This window comes from Trichomonas vaginalis, chromosome V (assembly GCF_026262505.1).
Source record: "Trichomonas vaginalis G3 chromosome V, whole genome shotgun sequence".
Taxonomy (NCBI): Eukaryota; Parabasalia; order Trichomonadida; family Trichomonadidae; genus Trichomonas; species Trichomonas vaginalis.
In genome coordinates, this window is record NC_067207.1 from 27,222,562 (window position 1) to 27,240,131 (window position 17,570).

The following is a 17,570-nucleotide window of genomic DNA, read 5'->3' on the forward strand; positions in this document are numbered from 1 at the left end:
ACCAATGAGCATTAATGAACTTTACATACAATATCAGCAATTAGGTGAACATGGAAAAATAATAGTTGATTTAAATAAAGGGGGTGTTAAATTTGATTAACTTTTTATAATTAATTTTTATTTTTTATTTATAATTAAACATGACAGAAATAGCAAATCTTTTACAAGTTCCATTAAAACAAGGGACAAACAAAAGGGGTGCATATAATAGAACTATGAAAGTTCCCGATGGAATGAAAGAATTAGTTCATATTGTTGCTGGTCTTCAAAAAGATGTTAAACAAATGAGAAATGTTTTAACATTACCAGAAGCTCAAGCATATGCAAAACGTCACGGTCCAAATTGGGAAGCACACGAAGCAGACATTACGGGTCCAAATGGAAAACCTGATGGTATAAATGAAGTTTTCGTTACTGATGGACAAGGTAATATTAAAGTCATAAATGGTTATAAATTAACTGTATCTGATTATCCTAAACGTAAAGCATATAATGAACATTATCCTATGCAATTTGATGAAAATGGAAAAGCTGTTAAACAATACATTGGAGAAGGTGAAAATGGTCCAATTAATTCATACCGTCATAATCCATATTCTTATTTCAATGAGGAATTAAATGCTATTGAAGAGGGACCGGAGGGATTACCACGATATTCTAACCAGTTTGATGGTCAATATGCAAATATTAGACCTGAAATTTCAGCTAAGAAATTCTTTAAAGTTGCTTTATTTGATCCAGTTTTCGCAAATGTTAAAGATGAACTTAAACAACAATTCCAACCAATTATAGTAGCAAGAATTGCATCAGGTGCTTTATCTCAAGCATTCAAAGATTTAATTAAGAAACCATTATATCAGCAACGAGGTTTAACTTATGATTTAGTTAAGGAATCAGATAAAAGAAAATTTGAGAAATCAGTTGATTATAAGAATGCAATTAATGAATATATTCGGTCTATTAATTTCGATGAAACAGCTAAAAATCAACTTCATGAACAAATACAGGGAATAATAGATTCAAAAGTTCCAGTAAAATAAAAGTTTAAATATATTTTTTTTATTCGATTATAAATGAGAAGACGTTTTACTAGTCAAAAGAACACTAACGCAAAAGCAGAGATTACGGTTGGTTATAACGTAAATGATGATAAATCACGAATTATTCAAAATGTTAAAGTTAATGTTAGCCCTGAATTAACAAGGTCAGCAACTCAACCAAATTTATTAACTCATGACTTACCGAAGAATGAGGAGAATGAAGACCCAATCATTTTATCTGAACCTGGTAAAGAACCCGTTGAAATTCCCACTTATCCAACATACCCAGCACCTCTTTCATCAAACATCGAGAACCCATATAAAATAGACATTAATTTTGAATTAATGAAAATTTACCGTGATATAATAATTAATAATTATGATTCAATAATAAATTTAATTGACCAATCCGGTTTAATTATTTTACCTTATGAATCATTAATTCACATTATCGCCATTCTTTGTGATGTTCAAGATTCAGACGTTAAGATTCAATTTTTCATAGATGATGAGGTTTCATGCTGTGGAATAGTTGCAAAAATAAATCCTATAAAGGATATTAGCACAATTAAGATATCAAAGAACGGAACAACAACAGAACTTCATTTAACATATAATGATATTTATAATAAAATAGTTGATGAATATAAAATATCACTTGAAAAATTCTTTGTTAAGGCTATTTAATATTCAAGCATTAACATTAACGAATAATAATCCTTTGAATCATAATCAATAATAATTGACCTTTCACCAGTTTCTATCGTTTGTTTTATTTCTTTTTGTTCCCCACTATCCGGATCAGTCATTGTAATTGTTTTTGTTATAGTATCAGCTTTATCTTTAACTTCAATCTTTTTTCCATCAGGATATTTAAACCAAAATTCCAAAAATTCGATATTGTCAATCTGTTCATATTTTAATCTATCAATTGCATTTTTAATACCATCTGAAAATCTTATGAAATGGTCATTATATGGGTTTGATTGAACTAAATTTGAATGAAGTGAAATATAACCCGATGATGAATATGACATCGACTCATATTTTCTGAAAACACTAAAATTTATAACATGAATGAATTTTTTATTCGTTGAATTTATGAATTCTTGAGGTAATCTTATTTTAGTTTTATTTATCACTGGAAAATAACGCTTTACCATATTTTTAATCGTAATAAAAAATGTCAATTATCAATATTATTTCGAATAATAGTTGTGAATTAAATTTAACAGTTAGCGGAATTTATAATGTTACTCTCGTTTCTGTGAGTGGTTTAATCCCATTCTTTTAGACCCTTCAGATTATATATCATTTATTAAAGATGACCATGAAAAAACGTATGATATGTATATAAATAATGTGATCACGAAATGGGATATTAACATGATTTTAAGTTATTTAAATGAATCATTTATCGTATGGTATGAAGAAAATTTTAAATCAAAACCTGAAAAACTTTTTGAACTTGATGAAATAAATAACCTTATTAAATTCCCGCTGAAAATTAAATTTTGTACTCCTCATTTTCGTTCATTGTTGGGGATATTAAATTTTGAAAAAGATGTTGGGGATGTTTTGTATTCTGACACTGGTTCCAATTTCATTTTAATCAAATGTGATAAAGTTAATACCCCAATGAGATTTTCACATCAAACATTAGACCCTAACTCTTACCCATCAATACAAAACATTTTATCCATCAACTTAAACACATTTTCTTTATCATATCCGTTTCAATTATCCGGGAATTCATTTATTCTTCATTCAAAAGATTTATCAAATATTAAATTTAGAATAACTGACCTATTTGATTGTGATTTAGAATTTATGAATGAAATATTATGGCAATTTCAAATAGAAAAAATAGCTGATGAGATAACGGATTAAATATTTATTTTTAAATCATAATAAATGATTAAACAACAGCAACCACAGCAACTTAAGGCGCAAACCATTACATACGCCATATATGCATATAATTCAAAGACGGCAGAACAAACACAAAAGTTGAAATATGGAGATTTGGAGATAGTATTGAAAAATGACCATTTCGAATTCGTTTGCAAAGGTGGTGCAGTGATATCAAATATAAAAGAAATTTTATTTATGAATTCAAAAATTAAAGGTATAACGGATGATATAACATCAATTCCACCAGAAGAACAAAGATATTACGCATTAAATGCATTTCCCAAAGTTTTGAAGATTGGAAGATTTAATTTAAATGAGGAATTCATAAAAGGTTTCCTAAATGACATAATGAAGAAAGCAGATAAGGAATATGTGGCTAGTGAGTTAGAGAAGAAAGCAAATTTGGTTTATGTTGATGAAAAAGATAATGAAATTAAAGAAAGGGTTGAATGGTATCATGAATGGACATCGAAGATTTTTAAAACTAAAGCTGATACAGGTTGGGTTTCAGGATGTTTAGACCTTAAAGCGGATAAAACTTATGTTAATGATGAGTTAGAGAAGAAAGCAAATTTGGTTTATGTTGATGAAATATACCAAAGTTTGATAGGAACAACAAAAAATATTGAAACTATTGCTGGTGACTTTTCTGTCAATGAAGAAAATAAATATTTTAGATGGCAGTTTGTACAGTCCTTAAAAAATGGTACACGGTGTAAACTCATTCCGAAAAATAACAATGAAATGTATGTAAGTTATAAAAAGAATGATGGCACACAAGTTAAAGTTCCATTAGACAACAACTGTTACTTAAACTTATATGGAGACGAACAAAAGAAATATTTAAGAGTTTATGAAATGACAGATATGACATTGTCTAACCTAGCTCCAGCACCATATTATTATGACTATGGAGATGATGTCAGAACACCACATGTAGATGAACAAAAGTTAACATTATATTTAGATTATTATAGATATAAAAGATATAATGCAATAGAAAAAACAAGAATAGTATATTATTATACAGATGACAGAAATAAATATTATAGTCAAAATTTTACCTACCCTGAAAACATAAGATTATATTATAAAAAATATTCTAACACAAACCAAAAGAAACCTGAAATAGTTGCACTATATTTTAAGTTCAAAAGAGACAATCCTATAATATCTCATATGTTTGATTTAATGAACCCAGTAGGTTCTATTTATACATCTACGGATGCAAGAGGTCCTCAAGCAATGTTTGGTGTTGGTGCATGGGACAAATAGTCGACAGGTTTTTGTATTGTGCAAACTCATCAAAGGAAACAGGGGGAAGTAAAACGATTACAGGTGAAAATTTACCTGCACACAGTCACTACATAGATTTAAGCACATCTCAAGCGGGTTGGCATAAGCATAGATATTGGGATTGGTCAGGAATGACAAAAGGTAAAGGATATGATGTTAAAGATGACGTTAAGTTTGCTATAAATTGTTACTGGAGTGACACTCAGGGAGAAGGAAACCATACACATTTCGTTTCAGGATATACACAAACAACAGGACAAAGTAAAGAATACATGCCACCATTTATGACAGTTTACGCATGGTATAGAGTTCAATGAACGCTCAATGTTTGTTTCACAAACTTTAGGAGCTCCAAAAGAGTGAACGGTATAATTTAAATTTTTATTTTAGTATAAATGAAGATTCTACCATATGGTGTTATTGGAAGAGATAAAGATGGAAACCCAATATTTGATCCAAAGTTAAAATTCAAGTTACTGACAAGACAACAACTTGAAAAGTTGTTGAAACCAAAACAGGATGAGAAAATGAGAAAGAAAAAAATTTAAATTATGTAATTTTATTTTTATCATAAATGACAAAATTAATTAAGCCAACTATTTCTAAATTAATGTTACCAATGAAATCATTTCGTGGAGTACTTATCCCAGGTTCTTCACAATTAGCTGGGGTAGGTGTTGTGACTCAAGGTGGAACGTTAGCGAATCCATTCAAATTATTAACTAAAGATGAAGTTAATAAAATGATGATAAAATAACTGATAACAAAATTTGATTTCAGGTTATTCAATAATTAATTATTTTTGAAGAACTGAAGGTGTCACTATGTCACTATATGTTATCGTTAATGGTTTCGTTAATGATTTCAGGTTATTCAATAATTAATTATTTTTGAAGAACTGAAGGTGTCACTATGTCACTATGTGTCACTCGGTTATTTAACTTCTCTGAAAAAATGAGACAACATGACATTTTGACAACATCACTGGAAATATATGTTATCGTTAATGATTTCGTTAATGGTTTCGTTAATGATTTCGTTAATGGTTTCGTTAATGATTTCGTTAATGGTTTCGTTAATGATTTCAGGTTATTCAATAATTAATTATTTTTAAAGAACTGAAGGTGTCACTATGTCACTATATGTTATCGTTAATGGTTTCGTTAATGATTTCAGGTTATTCAATAATTAATTATTTTTGAAGAACTGAAGGTGTCACTATGTCACTATGTGTCACTCGGTTATTTAACTTCTCTGAAAAAATGAGACAACATGACATTTTGACAACATCACTGGAAATATGATGCAGCCCAAAAATAAAATTAGTTTTAAAATTATTTTTTTTTTTTATCCTATATAAATGACGGCAACAAACAACAATAGTGACTATATCGTTTCTGATGAAAAAGTTATTGATCCATTAGTTGAGGAATTAGTTGAGGAATTAGTTGTGGCAACAAACAACAATAGTGACTATATCGTTTCTGATGAAAAAGTTATTGATCCATTAGTTGAGGAATTAGTTATGACAGAAACTAAAACCCTCAGCGAAAGAATTGGTAAAAACATGATTGATTTACATAACTACCTCAAACATGATGGAGGAAGAGGAAGGAAAACCGGTATGGCTTTATTAGTAAATAAAATTCCAAATTTAACGATTATAGATGTTGATATCAATAAATCGTACAATGATGAACTTAAAGAAACGGTTAGAAAAGACATTTTATCAAAACTTTCGGATAAAGATGTTATCGTTAAAACCGCTTCGGGAGGTCTTCACATTTATTGCAACACTAATTTCTTCTATGCAGTTTCGAACAGAATGATTAAATGTTATTCCTGCAATGATTATGATATTGATATAATGACTTCTATTGATGATTCAAAGCGTTCATTAGTGGTTATGGCTGATTCAAGAGTTCGCAAGAATGCAACAGAACCAATCAATACATACTCATTCATTCGTGGAAGTTATGACTCAACATTAACTAGAACAGTGAATGATGTATTAAATGATTTGAATATTAAGGTAAGAGTTGAACAAAAGAATGAAGAAATAAAGACTATCATGAATGAAAACAAAGATGCAAACATTGACGATAAACTTGCCCAGAGCATAGTTGATGGTATCTGTGATTTTGAAGTACATAATGACGGTGGAAACATGAATTTAGAAAAAGAAGTTACATTATTCACACTGTTTCAAGCAATTAATTCGTTACCTAATCATTTAATTAATGAAGCATACGACAACGTTTATAACTTCTGCAGTTTAACAGAAAATGCAAAAAGTAATTTTGAAAAAGCACGTGATAGATATGCATATTTAATGACTTTCCATTTGTTTTGGTGAAGATTCTAAAACTATATCAAAAGGAATATTATGATGAATATGTTTTACCTTTATTACGTAAGCCAAAAATAACATTTGATATAAAACTTGATGACTCGTTTTTGATAACAGATATTAGACGCAAGGCTGAAAATCATCAGTATAAAAACAGTTCTGAAGTAATTGAGGATTTATCACGTGTAACCCGTTTTGTAGATTGTGGAAATAAATATTTCATTCAAAAGGACTACAATATCCACGACAAAATGAATCAAATATCATTCGTTCTTCAATCAAACATGAAAGAGTCACTTAAAATGATTAAATTATTTAAAGAAGAAGGTAAAACAATAACAGCATGGGATGTACTATTAAATCAATTGTCTTCATTAACCGTTAAGGGTGTTTGCTTTAAATCTAATTCTCCTGATGTTTTCTCAACGTTTCAAGGTTATAAATACAACATTCTCGAAAAACTAGATTACTCAAAAATTGAGATGTTTATGGATTTCATTCATGAAGTTATTTGTGATAATAACGATGAAGTGTATAAATACCTTCTCGGCTGGATTGCATCAATGATTCAACATCCTGGAATCAAGAATGAAACAGCAATTATTTTGAAAGGACTTCAGGGAACAGGTAAAAACAGATTCACGGACATTATTTCTGAACTTCTCGCCGGTTATTCATGTAAAAACATTACTGAAATAAGTGAGCTAACGGGTAATTTCAATTCAGTAGTTGAGAATAAAATGTTTCTTGTACTTAATGAACTCAAGAATGTTGGTGAAGATAGACTCGCAAACTTCAACGCTTTGAAATCAATTATAACGGATAATGAGATTAGAATTAATGAAAAGAATCAACCCAGAAGAACAGCTCAAAACGTTGCAAACTTCATTTTCGTAACTAACAACGTTTACCCTGTCAAAATTGAAGTTGGAGACAGAAGATATGTGGTTTTAAGAGTTAATGGTAAATTCAAGGGTCAATTTGATTACTTCAAGAATTTAATGAATTCATGCACAAAGGAATTTTATGATAATTTACTGACGTATTTTATGCAATATGACCTTTCATCATTTAATGTACGAATCATACCAATGACTGAAGCCAAACAAGATTTAATTGAATTATCATCAAATCCTTTAGATGTATGGATAAATACACATTATGATGAATTGTGTGCAGGTATGATATGTAAAAATGCTTTATTCTGCAAACCATCAGACATGAAAGACAAGAATTTTCAAATGAGTATTAAAGATAAATGTGATAAGAAACAGAGAAGAATAGATGGTAAACAAACATGGTGTTATGTTTTGAAAGAAGAAATGAAAGGATTATATAAACAGGTTGAACCAAACGATAATGAGGATTCATTTACTGATGATGAAATACCTGTAAATGAAGCTTTATAAAGTATGATTGGAATTTATTTTTGCATTAATCCCACTATGTTGTCAAAATGTCATGTTGTCTCATTTTTTCAGAAAAGTTAAATTACCGAGTGACACATAGTGACATAGTGACACCTTCAGTTCTTCAAAAATGCTTCATAAGTGCCTTCCTCATTAATCCCACTATGTTGTCAAAATGTCATGTTGTCTCATTTTTTCAGAAAAGTTAAATTACCGAGTGACACATAGTGACATAGTGACACCTTCAGTTCTTCAAAAATAAAGTATTATTGAATAACCTAAAATCATTAATGAAAATATTAACAATAACATCAAATTTAATTTTTATATAAATGGATACCCCACAAGCTCAAAATTTACCACGAATCATAACAAGGGAGGAAATGATAAAAATGATGCAAGAACTAATTAAAAAACAACAAACCACGAAAACCGAGAAGATGAGGAATAAAAAATTAAATTTGGATTGAGTTTAAAAATTCATCTTTATTAAATTCATCTCTTCCAATCAATTTATTTATTCTATTAAATTCTTTTATTTTTGCTTCACCCAGTTTAAGGATTGAACGATAAGTTTCTAATTTTTCGATTATTTCTTGATCGTTTTCAACCCCACCACATTGCGGCTTCTTTTTATAATAACATATTTTTGATTTAATTTTGTTTAGTTTCTTTTTATATTCATCGTCCGGACTCTTGGCTGCTTCGTTGTCATCATTTCTTACGAAATAAAAAAATTAAATATTATTTAAATATAATGGAGTAATAAATATTTCGGAATTTCTATTAATTTATTGTCAACCTCTACTAATGCATTACCGTTAATATATCTAACAAATTCAGCTATTGTGTCAAATCTTCGTCTTCTTTTTGTCATTGATTTATCAGTTTTTCCATAATCGAGATGAATCAAAACTTTATCCCCTTGTTTAAAATTCATGAGCCCCGAATTAATTTGTTCACGTTTAACATCATTTAACCTTTCCGTTTGCTTTCTAATATATTCCCATTCTTTTGAAATATCATTTTTCATTTCCACTGGTTTCATGTTTATACTTCTATGCCATGTATTATTGTAATAATATACTAACTGCTGTATGATGGAGTCATGATTTCCATCCCAGTATATCTGACCGTTAACCCTAACGCATCTCTAAGAGTTCTCATTACCGCATCAACTATTTTATTATGAAACGTATATGGAGAAGATGAAAAGTAAAAATTAATTTGTGGAAAATAATGAGCCATAGCTGCCTGAAATCCTTTATCACAATCACCCCTTATATTATCTACTCTTTCATGATCTAGTAAGTATTGAATAGCTCTTCGTGTTTCCTGTTCCGTTTTCCCTTTCACTGGAATGCAATATAAATATCGAGTGTTTACGTTAATGGCAAATAAATAAGTAACGTTTCCTTTTGAATATTCTAAATGATCGATTTCGTATGAATATGGATATGGTGCAAATGAGGGGCGACTAAATTTTTCCTTTAACGGTTGAATTTTTGGGTCAGTTGGTTTATTTAATATTTTAAAATCCTTTTTAAAATCTTTTTGCTTCTTAAATGTTTGAAATGGATATAATAAAGTGAATGATGAAGGATTAACTGAAGGAGGAGGTTTTGGTGTTGCAAGTGGTTTAATTTTATCTGCTTTGATTTTGGATTTCATTCCTTTTTTCATTAATTCTGGATGTATTTTATTCATTTTGTTTTAAATATACTGTATATAAACGTTTGATATACTTTCCCACTTCGAGTTTATGTTGAAGGATGAATTCCAAAAGTTGATCTTCATTTAAAAGTCGGGCTGAATATGGTTTAACTAATGAATCATAAATTAAAGCTTGTGCTTCATTTATGGTCTGAAGGGCCTGGGCGTTTTGCACTTTTAACTGTTGAACATTTGGCTTTTGCGGCTTGGGATTATATAATTTATATAATTCATCAATATCTTCTTCTGTTAATACTTTATTTTTGAAATCTTTCAATTGTTTAAGTTGCGGTTTAGTTTTTCCCTTTGCATATTCATTATTTTCAATTTTGTCTTTAATTTCAGAAATTATTTTATCATGATATTTCAAAATATCATTTTCATAATATGGATAATAATAATCCATATCATCACCCGTTATAGTGTTATCATATTTTTGGAGATATGCTTTTAAATCATAATAAGTAAGAAAATTTTGATTAAATACTAAATCATCAATTAATCTTTTTAAATTTACATCATCCATTTATATAAAAATAAAATAAATGTTTTAAGGGTGCCCACCTCTTTGATCAACTTCATAACCATCATTAACGGTTCCTTTTTGTCTCATTTGTGAATCCCATTTTTTTAAAAATAAAATTTCAAATTGTATTAAATAAATGGCATACAACATCCATTTTCACAACATACAGCCTTAGTGTGTGCTCCTGTTAATGCAGTCTTACCGATTGTTAAGCGAGTCATTGACCTGTTTTTAAGTTGTAAATTAATATTCTGACCATCAAATATCACTTTATCATTTATTATATCCAAATAATTTTTAGGTGTTAATTGTTTATTTTGTCGTAAACTAACTCCTTTCATTTTTTGTGCAATCTTTTTAAAATCACTTCCATCAATTGAACCGTTGAATGATGTATAACACTTGGGGCATAAAGCAACCATGTTATCGCCTTGTTTCTCAATTGCTAAACCCAATAACTTCTTCTCATGTGCTTTTTCTTCAACTTTATTCTTTAATTTAGGTTTAAATTTCTCATCAAAACTGAAGAAATCAAATGGTGCGAATTTGAAAATGTTTTTATCATAAAATTGTTTATCGGTAACAATTGCTTGAAATGCTTGAGTGTTAGGAAGACTTGGATCGCCAGCGATTGCCCAATAAGATGAATCAGTATCACCTTCAATGAAATGAAAACGATTAACATCCATGCATTTATACATAAAATCATAAATGAAAACTAAATACCAGTATTTAGCATTATCTAAAGTAAAGAATGCCTCTTGTAAACATGTTTCACATCTATAAAATCTATCTTTGAGCATCACTTGATATGTATCCTCACCTATTTCTCTTATGTTTTTAAACTTATTTGACATACATGCAATGCGTGCCTTCTGTGCATTCATTATTTTAGTCTTTGCGTAATTTTGTGTATTCATTGCATCGTAACCATATGATCCATTAAGTGAAATCTTGCAAAATAAACTTTTTCCTTTATTTCCTTCTAATTCAGCCTTTTGTCTTTCATTCATAAATTTGTTCGCAAATTCATTAAAACAAGTGTTTTTAGTAAATGTTAAAATTGATTGAATATCATCAATGATAAAATGAAATCTGTCGATTAGATACCAAAGATAATAAGAAGAAAATGGTTGATAATGGTTGTGTGTTGATGCTAACTGAGTTAATTTTCTCTGTTTCTGGTCAACTGGTAGATTGTTTGATTTCATGTAATTATACATAAAACTGCCAATTGTTTTTTCATCTGTGATAATATCTAAGTTTCTTATTATCGGTAAAAAGTTTATGTAATCATTAATGTATTTTTCATCAATGTGACCCTTTACTTCAGCCACGAATAAAGTATTTTTCTTTCTAATAATTCCCAATGCTTTTGCTTTCTTTGTTGCTGTATCACAAATGATAACACCATTCAATCTTCCCGGCATATACATTTTATGGTCAGTATATTGAATGAAATCATGAGGATTAGATGAAAATGATGAAGGATATAATGAATTAAAATCAACACCAACGAAATGAGTCATAATGTTGGAAGTGTCCTCATTTGATACAGTTTTAGTTTCTGGATTATATGCAAGTTTATTAATGTGCGTGATTCCTTTAAGATTTACTCTATGTTGAACATTTGATAGACCACCAGTAATTCCATTACGGAGAATGTGATAAGCTTCAACTGAATCTAAAGTCATTGGTAAATTATTTTTTAATGCATAATTTCTTAAATTGATTCTTAAACGTTGAACATCTTCATCTTTATTTGATTTTACGACATTGCAATAACAACACATTAACTGACAATTTTCTTTAGTATGTGGTTTTTCATTATCGATTCTATCCAATGTTGGTTTATTAGCATATGTAAACGCTTTACCACACATTTTGCATTTAGATGAAAGGATTAAATCGTGATAGTATTGAAAATCATCCATTGAAACATTATTTTTAGTATCTCTTTTTGCTTTTTCATCTTGTTTCTTATATGATTCAATTTTATATTTCCAATACTTTTTCGTTAATTCAAAACTTGATTCTATCTTTTCCTCAGGATATTTTTCATTAAGATTAAAGTCTTTATATGCTAAAGCGTAACGAATCATTGAAGCATTTGATGATAAAGAAAGATTATGAAGCATATCAATTTTATAAACAAATGTTTCTTCAATAATTTTATCAATTGGGTCAATCATAATTTCAACATCTTTATTGCAATAATGAATAAAATATTCTAATCTATTCTTAAAATTTTTAGCATCATTGAGATATATTTGATAATCACTATCTGATATAGTTTCTTGAGTTAATGCTGAATAAAATGAATCTTGAGTGAATGGTTCCACTTTATATAATTCTTCTTCGTAATTTCCCATGTGATGAATTGATAAGGGAAAAAGGATTTAACACGTGATTTATTGTTTCCGAAATCTTGAGTGAATTGATCCAATGTTCCACCCGCTATATAATTTCTGATGTCAATAAATCTCAATTCATATGGAACGTTTGTTTTCTTTACAATGATTTGCTTAAATTGTGAAGATGAACCCAGCATTGATTTTATTTTCCATTTTGCAGTGTTTAAATCACGAAGAATTAAATTTAAATCAAACTTTCCCGAATTAAAACCTATGATATTCACTTTATTAAATTCCTCATCTAGAAGTTCTTTAAATGCTTCCTTCTGTTTTTCATTTAATGTAAGGGACAACAATAATTCATTGTATTGACTCATATTTGATTCAACAACTAATGAACAGGTTGAAAATAAAAACTCAATCCAATCAGAAATAAAAGAATCACTTGAAGTTAAGCAAAAATTCCTCGTATATGTTTTATCATTTAATTTAACCGTTGATGATACCATGAATGGTTTTAAGTAAGCATTCAAAGTTGCACACTCAGAAAGTTGTAATTCTTCTTTAGTCTCTAATGTTTCAAAGTCAAAAGTAATATAATATCTTGTCGGTTTATAATATTCCTGCAAATTGTGAGCTAATAACCACTGATATATCTTCTGTTTCATAATATGTGGTGCATATGGTTGCTGGGTTTTTTGCAATTGAACGTCTTGAATTAATCTTCCATTATTTTCTTTACATTTCTCACAATGCTTTAAAAATCTTCTTTGGTTTTTCCTTTCTGGATCATCGCGGATAGAATAAACTTTTTCTTTACAATATGGACAAACTTTATAGCCGGTGAGTGCTTCAACGTCTGTTATTCTGTCAGCGTGAAGTTTTCCACATGGACTCTGTGTTAATAAAATATTTACTGTTTCAAATTCTGGATCTATCATTATTGATTCCACTAATGGAAAGTCTACCTTATTTATGTCCACGTCTTCTGGTTGAGGATCACAATAATAGAAATCAATATTAACATTTAACATTCTCGCTAATCTCTCACTTTCTGATGAAATGTCAAACCCTTCATATGCATCTATTGCTTCATTTAAATAGCTTCTACGAGTTTTAGGATTAGCACCATCAGGAATGTTATAGAAGCGTTTAAATAACCTTCTACCTTCTGCTCTAATTTGATTATCATTCATTTTAGCTGTTCCGTTTTTGTTCATTTATGTAAGAATAAAAATTAAATAAAAATAAAGTTTATTTATTAAAGTCCGTAAAATGAATTAAGAATACATAAATTTTTATCATCTGCGACGTGACAAATACATTTTAATTTACTCAAGAATGCATACCCTGATACATTAAATCTAATTCCTGTCTTATTTAATTTCACAACTTTGAAAAGGAATGTATGAATAGCTATAAAATGATGAGAAGATGTTTTATGGGTTGCTTCCATTTTTTCTGAAATAAATGAATAAATATAATGATTATAAGTTTTCATATCTTTTATGTTCTTAATAACGAATGGTATAGACCTTTCAACTTCATCTTCCTTCGGTGCTGTTCTTTCATATGAAACATTATTGGTATCTTCAACAATGAAACCACAATCACACAAAATTTTATAGGTTCCAATGGTTTCTTTTGATATTTTATCTAATAAATCAAAAACTTTATCAACACCTGTGCATTTATTTAAATAATAATTTGTGTAAATATCATGATCTTCTTTTTTAATCGTATTAGTTGCATATGTCACGTTTTTAAGAGCTTTTTTGAATTTCTCAGAATCTAAAGGTGGTGAAAGTAATATACAAGGGTATTCTTCATTATCAATAAATTGTAACTTATGTTTATGAATAAATTTAGTTCCTTCTTCTGAAAGTGTTTCATCTATTTCACCATCTAATAAATTTTGTGTTGATTCTAAGACATAATTTTTATATCTTTCTTCATGAGATTTCTGAACTTCTGATTCTGAAGCTGGGATATTCATTAAACCCTCTACTTCATTTTCAACTTCTCTTAATTCCTTAATTTTTTCATCTATTTCATCTCTTATTTTTTCCAGTCTTTCAATTTCATCATATTCATCATCTTTAATCCGTTCTTCATAATATTCAGGGAAAACATCAGGTTCTTTAGGTTTTTCTTTTTTAGATGTGGGATATAAGAAATTTATAACATCATCTTTATTCATTTTTCCATCATAATCAAACTCATTTAAAAACTCCGCAAATTTTTGACAATTTCTTAAATAATATTTATCAACTTCATAACCCGCCTCCTTTAATATATCCTTTATTTCCTCATTTGTGAATCCCAATTTTTTAACGCTGTTAGTTGTGACACTCATTTCATACGAATTAAAAATAAATTATTCAAAAATGTAAGACATGAATCAAATAATTGATTTCATAAATTCAAATAATCATTAGTTTCTTAAAGTTCAATGTTGAACTCATCAAATTCATCTTCATCATCATCATTACCAATAGCGAGTTTATTTATTCTTTCGATTCTATCTTTTGATAGTCTATCGTTTAATTTTTTCTGAAGTTTTTCGTTACCAAGTTCTAAAATTTTACATGGATGATATTTAAACTCGTTAAATTCTTTTTCCTCAGTTTTAATCATTAATCTACAAAGAACTTTAGTGAAGTGGTTTTGTTGTTTAAACCACTTATCCTTAATATTTGTTATAAATTCAATATTCGGAATTAATTCCCAAATTTTTGAATTTTCGATTAATTTACCATCAAATGCAAAAGCAATAGGTTTAATATTAAACTTACCTTTATAAAATAAACTTTCTATGTAATCATCAAAATAAACATCTACTTGTTTAACTTAGGTGAGAATTGGTGAAAGTTTATCCATTAATTGATTCACAGTCACGAATCTTGTTCCGTTCATTTATGTAAGAATAAAAAAAATAAATTATTTTTAAAATTAATGTTAATTATTTTTAATGTGTTTATTACATCATGTATGGGTTGAGTGTAAATGTCTTACATTTTTAAATCTTGATTTATTCTAAAACGTAAGAATAAAAACCGTAAGAATCATACATTTTTTACTTCATATGTCAAAAATAATGATACAAAATCGTTCAATATCGTATGAATTCTTACATTTACAAAAAAAGTCACTAAACCCGTCATATCCACTACTTCCATTACATATCATATAAAAAAATAAAGAAAAATTTTTCTCCCCGTCTTATTGTTTTATATCATTTTTTTCGAGGCTACCCTCAGTAAATGACATCTAAGCAAGTCATCCTTATTCAAAAACCACATGATGAAGAGTTACAGGAGTACTTTTCCAAGAGTGATTTAAAATTCACGAGCTTTTTTGTTGAAAAAGTATGCAACTGCAAAACATTAATCGAATTTCTGAATGCTTCCATTTGTGCACCAGATATATTTATTAAAAAGTCAATAATGCGCAAATTAATTCATGAATTCCGTTTCAGAGGAAAAAGCTTCATGTTTGCAGATATTAGTAATTCGAACGTAGATTTAAATGATCACGATTACATTCTATTTTGCAATAAATACGACTTTTATGGGTATATTTCAAAAGATCAAAAGAAAATTTCCCAAAGTCCACTAAGTATTAATGCTATTATTAAGGAAATATTCCCCAGTAGTAAAATTCAAATCAAACCATGGAAGGATTTTCGATTTGGAATTAAAAATGCATTTTACGTGAGATGGCTATATTTTACAGAGAAAGCTCCTCCTGATTTTCTTAATAACGACTTATATTCGTTTATTCATGACATTTATATCAATTGTATCAATATTGACAGACAAATATCCGAATATTTAGTAGCAATTGATGCAATTAATAACAAAAACCCTGTTTCAATTTATTCAAGCAATAAATTCCTTGGATTACTAATAAATTGGTACAAAAACCAGTCATCCCTTCCATTTCCTTTATATTATAAGACATCAGATCAACCAGACCTTATTTTAGAAAGTAAATCTACCAAAGCCGTTTCGGTTTCAAACGAAAAAGAACAATATGTTTTCAAAGGCGTAAAAATAGAGAAACCAAATGTTTCATCATTCAAACACAAGAAAGTTGTTGAATTGAATGTGCATAAGCCAACAATTACTCCATTAAATTTAAGAAAAAGTGATGAAATTGTAAAATCTCCTCCAAAAGAAGAGCAAACGACTTCAAACAATACTAATGATCTCTCATTAGTTTATTTAATCTCAGAAGGATATAATTTAATGATAAGGCAAGATGGATATCCATGTTTCTGTCCAGCATATGTATCAAAGACGCAACCAATTAAGATAAAAGTTTTAGATGCTAAATTTAAACCAATAAACCACAGAATACAATTCTATTGCTACCAAACACCTAAATATTCTTTCAGTGATGAAACGAAAGAAAGTAATATTTATATTGATGAATATTCAAGTAATATTTCTCTCACGATTTATTTCACTGACGAATTCTACACGAACTTATTTTTTAATTTCCAAATCATTGAAGACTTGAGTTATTACACTCAACCAGAGAAATACAGCATTCTCTGCCTTAATCAGAGCCAGATTTGGATTTCTGACAATACTCAGATCAAACAGTAGCTATTTTACTTTGTATAATAATAATAAAAAACATTTTAAAATTGTAGAATTTCAATATTAACTTGATAGAACTTCATATTTATTTCATAACTTATTAAATCAAGAGGTTATAAAGAAATAAAAGAGAGATTTATATTTAACTTGCTAATAAATGCTGCTGTAGGAAAACTTGATATATTAAAATATCTTATCTACTCAGGTATTTATTAAGAAGTACAAGATAAAATCGAAAGTACTGATGAGGAAGAAAGTGAAAATTCTACAAGAGATTAAATCATTGTTATTTAATTATTTTTATTCGAGTTGAATAAAGTGATTATTATGTTTGCCGCACTGACGTAAATGTTAAAATCGT

At 28.6% G+C, this 17,570-nt stretch overlaps 5 protein-coding genes across 5 annotated transcripts, besides 1 other annotated feature; 4 read left to right on the forward strand and 1 right to left on the reverse strand.

Moving 5' to 3' along the window:
• Positions 1 to 15,043: part of a mobile genetic element that runs on past the window's edge.
• Positions 141 to 1,040, forward strand: TVAGG3_0411720 (uncharacterized protein; the record flags this gene model as incomplete). Its single annotated transcript, XM_051233107.1, has 1 exon — positions 141 to 1,040. One exon carries the CDS (start codon positions 141 to 143, stop codon positions 1,038 to 1,040), a length of 900 nt encoding a protein of 299 aa, XP_051102837.1.
• Positions 1,074 to 1,727, forward strand: TVAGG3_0411730 (uncharacterized protein; the record flags this gene model as incomplete). Its single annotated transcript, XM_051233108.1, has 1 exon — positions 1,074 to 1,727. The coding sequence occupies one exon, from the start codon at positions 1,074 to 1,076 to the stop codon at positions 1,725 to 1,727; it is 654 nt and encodes a 217-aa protein (XP_051102838.1).
• TVAGG3_0411740 (Prim-pol domain family) lies at positions 5,611 to 6,142 on the forward strand (the record flags this gene model as incomplete). Its single annotated transcript, XM_051233109.1, has 1 exon — positions 5,611 to 6,142. A coding segment is annotated over one exon (532 nt), but the record flags the coding sequence as incomplete, so codon positions are not given.
• TVAGG3_0411750 (DNA/RNA polymerase superfamily) lies at positions 11,805 to 12,440 on the reverse strand (the record flags this gene model as incomplete). The annotated part of the gene is made up of 1 exon (XM_051233110.1): positions 11,805 to 12,440. A coding segment is annotated over one exon (636 nt), but the record flags the coding sequence as incomplete, so codon positions are not given.
• A 763-nt stretch (positions 15,044 to 15,806) lies between the features above and the next one.
• TVAGG3_0411770 (uncharacterized protein) lies at positions 15,807 to 17,267 on the forward strand (the record flags this gene model as incomplete). The annotated part of the gene is made up of 1 exon (XM_051233111.1): positions 15,866 to 17,215. The coding sequence occupies one exon, from the start codon at positions 15,866 to 15,868 to the stop codon at positions 17,213 to 17,215; it is 1,350 nt and encodes a 449-aa protein (XP_051102841.1).
• Between the last annotated feature and the right edge of the window lie 303 nt (positions 17,268 to 17,570).